This window comes from Lygodium microphyllum, chromosome 2 (assembly GCF_053477565.2).
Source record: "Lygodium microphyllum isolate KBCC chromosome 2, Lygodium_microphyllum_v1.1.10, whole genome shotgun sequence".
Lineage (NCBI taxonomy): Eukaryota > Viridiplantae > Streptophyta > Polypodiopsida > Schizaeales > Lygodiaceae > Lygodium > Lygodium microphyllum.
The window spans coordinates 37,172,572-37,175,618 of NC_141136.1; the positions used below are offsets into that span (position 1 = coordinate 37,172,572).

At 43.1% G+C, this 3,047-nt stretch overlaps 1 protein-coding gene across 1 annotated transcript; it reads left to right on the plus strand.

Moving 5' to 3' along the window:
- The first annotated feature begins 674 nt into the window (after nt 1–674).
- LOC148039630 (cysteine-rich repeat secretory protein 55-like) lies at nt 675–1,867 on the plus strand. The gene has a single exon (XM_087692199.1). The coding sequence runs from the start codon at nt 913–915 to the stop codon at nt 1,672–1,674; it is 762 nt and encodes a 253-aa protein (XP_087548325.1). The 5' UTR covers nt 675–912; the 3' UTR covers nt 1,675–1,867.
- Nucleotides 1,868–3,047: the final 1,180 nt, after the last annotated feature.

A 3,047-nucleotide genomic window follows, 5' to 3' on the forward strand; every position in this document is an offset into this window, starting at 1 on the left:
GGTAGTGTGAGTTTATATGGAGTGAGCCCATTATGTTAATGTTATACAATTAGGATGCATTACTTTCTATAGTTATTCTCTTAAAGAAGCCAAATCAATGTACTAGATGATAATAGTTGCACCACAAACACCTAATAACTTTTTGGTCTTTTAAGAAGTGATTGTACTTGCACTGTAGTTAGTCGTTCGAAAGCATATGGATTGCTATAGTTAGGGTGGATTAAGATGCACAAACGTTTTTTATATGCCCACCACAAAATGTATTAGAAGTGGTGCCACAAACAGGGTGAAAGCTAGGCCCATGTGGAAAGATTTGCCATGGGGCAACAATTCACATAAGCAATATGTTGCAATCTTTCCAATGAATAGACATTATTGAACTCGCAACACTTCCATTCTTACATACATGTCTCATTTTCTCAAAATTGAAGGACATATCACATTGTAGACTTTGGAAGCTTAAACTTTTGGCAAATTGTGAAGATAACCGCTTAAGGCTTAATTTGTGAAAGCCAGCAGTGGTTAGGCGAAACCGAGGTGCTATGTGAGGAACATTTCAAATGGTAGACCTTACGCTGAAAATTAGGCAAATTTCAAATTTCAAATTTAAAATCGTTAAAATTACAGGAATAGGTTTTTTAATAAAGTGTCTTTTGTCATAACATCCGAGAAAGTCGCAAGTTTCGTCTGCCATCGCAAGTTTCAACGAACCATTGACAGAGTCGGGCTTGCTGAGATGGATTCAGCGGCCAGCCTGAGATGGATTGTATGAATCGCTCGTCGCCGGGTCCTTATATAAATTGTGGTGCAGGTCCGCAGTAACGTATGACCTCCTTTTGAACCACAGACACGGAGAGAGAGAGAGAGAGCGCGGGCCTTCCAATAGAATCTAGGTAGTAAACAGTCTGCATCATGGATATGCGCATGACCACGATTCCAGCCATCGTTGTAATTGGCCTCTTTACACTCGTCCAGCTGCTCGGAATAGGCTGTGCGACATTCGACCCCTCCACGGAGGTCTACATCCTGTGCAACACTCAGAAGTATCCCGACGGCAGCGCCTTCGGCAAAGGCTTGAGCGCACTGCTGACGGCGTTAAAGCGCGAGTCGGCCTCCTCTGCGAGCTGGCACCGTAGCAGCAGTGCCTATGGCGGCAGCGACAAGGTGTACGGGGCATACCAATGCAGGGGGGACGTGCCACCAGACGTCTGCTCGCAGTGCGTCGGGGATGCCGCCCAGGCAGCCCTTGACAGCTGCCCGAATGCCATCGGCTCCAGGGTCCAGCTGGACGGCTGCTTCCTCAGGTACGAGAACTCCCCTTTCTTCAAAGAAGACTCCAGCATAGTCGTGGAGCTGTGCAACACGCAGAAGGACAACAGCACCGCCTTCCAGTCCCAGGTCGAGCAGCTGCTCACAACAGTCACAGCTTCCGCCCCCAACCGCCGAGGCTTGTATGCCAGCGCCAGCGCCCCCTACCCCGACGTACCTGGTGGTCGCCTCTACGCCCTCGCCCAGTGCCTGGGCTACCTCTCCAAGGCCGACTGTTCCGACTGCCTTTCCTCGCATGCTGACTCCTGGCAAGACTGCGATCACGGCGTAGGGGCCCAGATCCACACCGCCAGTTGCTACTACCGCTTCGAGATCTACCCGTTCTACAACGTCGAGATGAGCTAGCTAGACGTGATCACACTTCTACAGCTCCTGCTTAGCTGCAGCGTTCGAAGTCCAGCTCCACGCGGTATATATATATATATTACTCAATAAAAATGTACTTTGACACAAAAATTCCCTTTTTAGTGACAACAAAAATCATCCGAAATGAGTTTCAATCTAGAAATGAAATTGAGAATTTAACCTTGGCACGAAATTGGGAATTTGTATGAGTGCAATTACAAATGATTCCTCGACTGCTACCTCCATTTAAATCAATATCTAAAAATGAACCTTCTCAAACCAAAAACGAACTAAGAATAGGTTGATTGAATCAATGCAATCGTCCTATCAATGATGAGCCACTTTCTTTTCGAATTCAACTACGTAGACACAAAGTTTACCATGAAAGCCATGTGAGAGTCTCTAGCAATGATGGTTGAACATTGGTGTGTTTGAAAACTTGCGTGGGTAGAATAGATGGGATCAAATTCTAGACAAGATTGTGTTTTTCTTATCTCATTTTTCATCAAAATCGTCGATACATAAGTCACTCCAAACTCTTCTTAATCTAATGGCATCACTTTTTCATGGTACACCTTTTACTCTTATAGTAGCTTTTATAGAGATTTTCTTCTCTTTCATTAGGGTTTTCAAATATGCTTCTAGAACTCTACTCCAACCTACCTCACATGGTTGTGTATCCAAATATCAATTCAAAAAATATGAAAACAACCAAAACTCTTAAATTGAAGAAATAATTAAAAAAACAAGGAGTTCATGAGTGCAACTATGCTAGCTTTTGCCTCGTGATGCCACAACTTCTCGAATAGAATAGAAAGGCCACATTTCATACATATTTTATCTCCAAATCCATTAGATCCTTCTTGATATATGTGCCAAAAAGCTCAATTAGAAAAACATATTTTTTATTACTAATCCTTGACAATCAATAAAGGAGTGCCATACATTAGATACCAAGTGCAAGTTCCTTACAAAGTAGGCCATTGAAGGTACACCACTTGTCACTCCCCAAGTGCAAGATTGATCATGCTTCCATGCATGTTCATGCCTTCTCCTCTTGCATCCACTCCTATTCAAAAAATTTATAATCAAAATAATAATAACAAAGGAGATATAAAATAAAATTTAGTTATGAAATAAGTGTTGATAGACACCCAATTGGCACTTCCAACTATGACATCAATCACAATCATACTCACTCTTGAACCACCTCTTAATGCTTTTACTCGTATAACTCCTCCATGTTCCCCTTGAGTAGCCTCCACTCGGGTGTGTTCTTGGAGCCCATGTTTTATGGCTCTTCTTAAGATCTCAAACTTTCTCTTTAGCCCTTCCATGGATTCATCATCTTCAACTTGAGTTACGTGAAGCAC

Bases quoted from the DNA above. Each gene is read 5' to 3' on its own strand.
- LOC148039630 (XM_087692199.1), top strand. From the start codon at position 913: ATGGATATGCGCATGACCACGATTCCAGCCATCGTTGTAATTGGCCTC.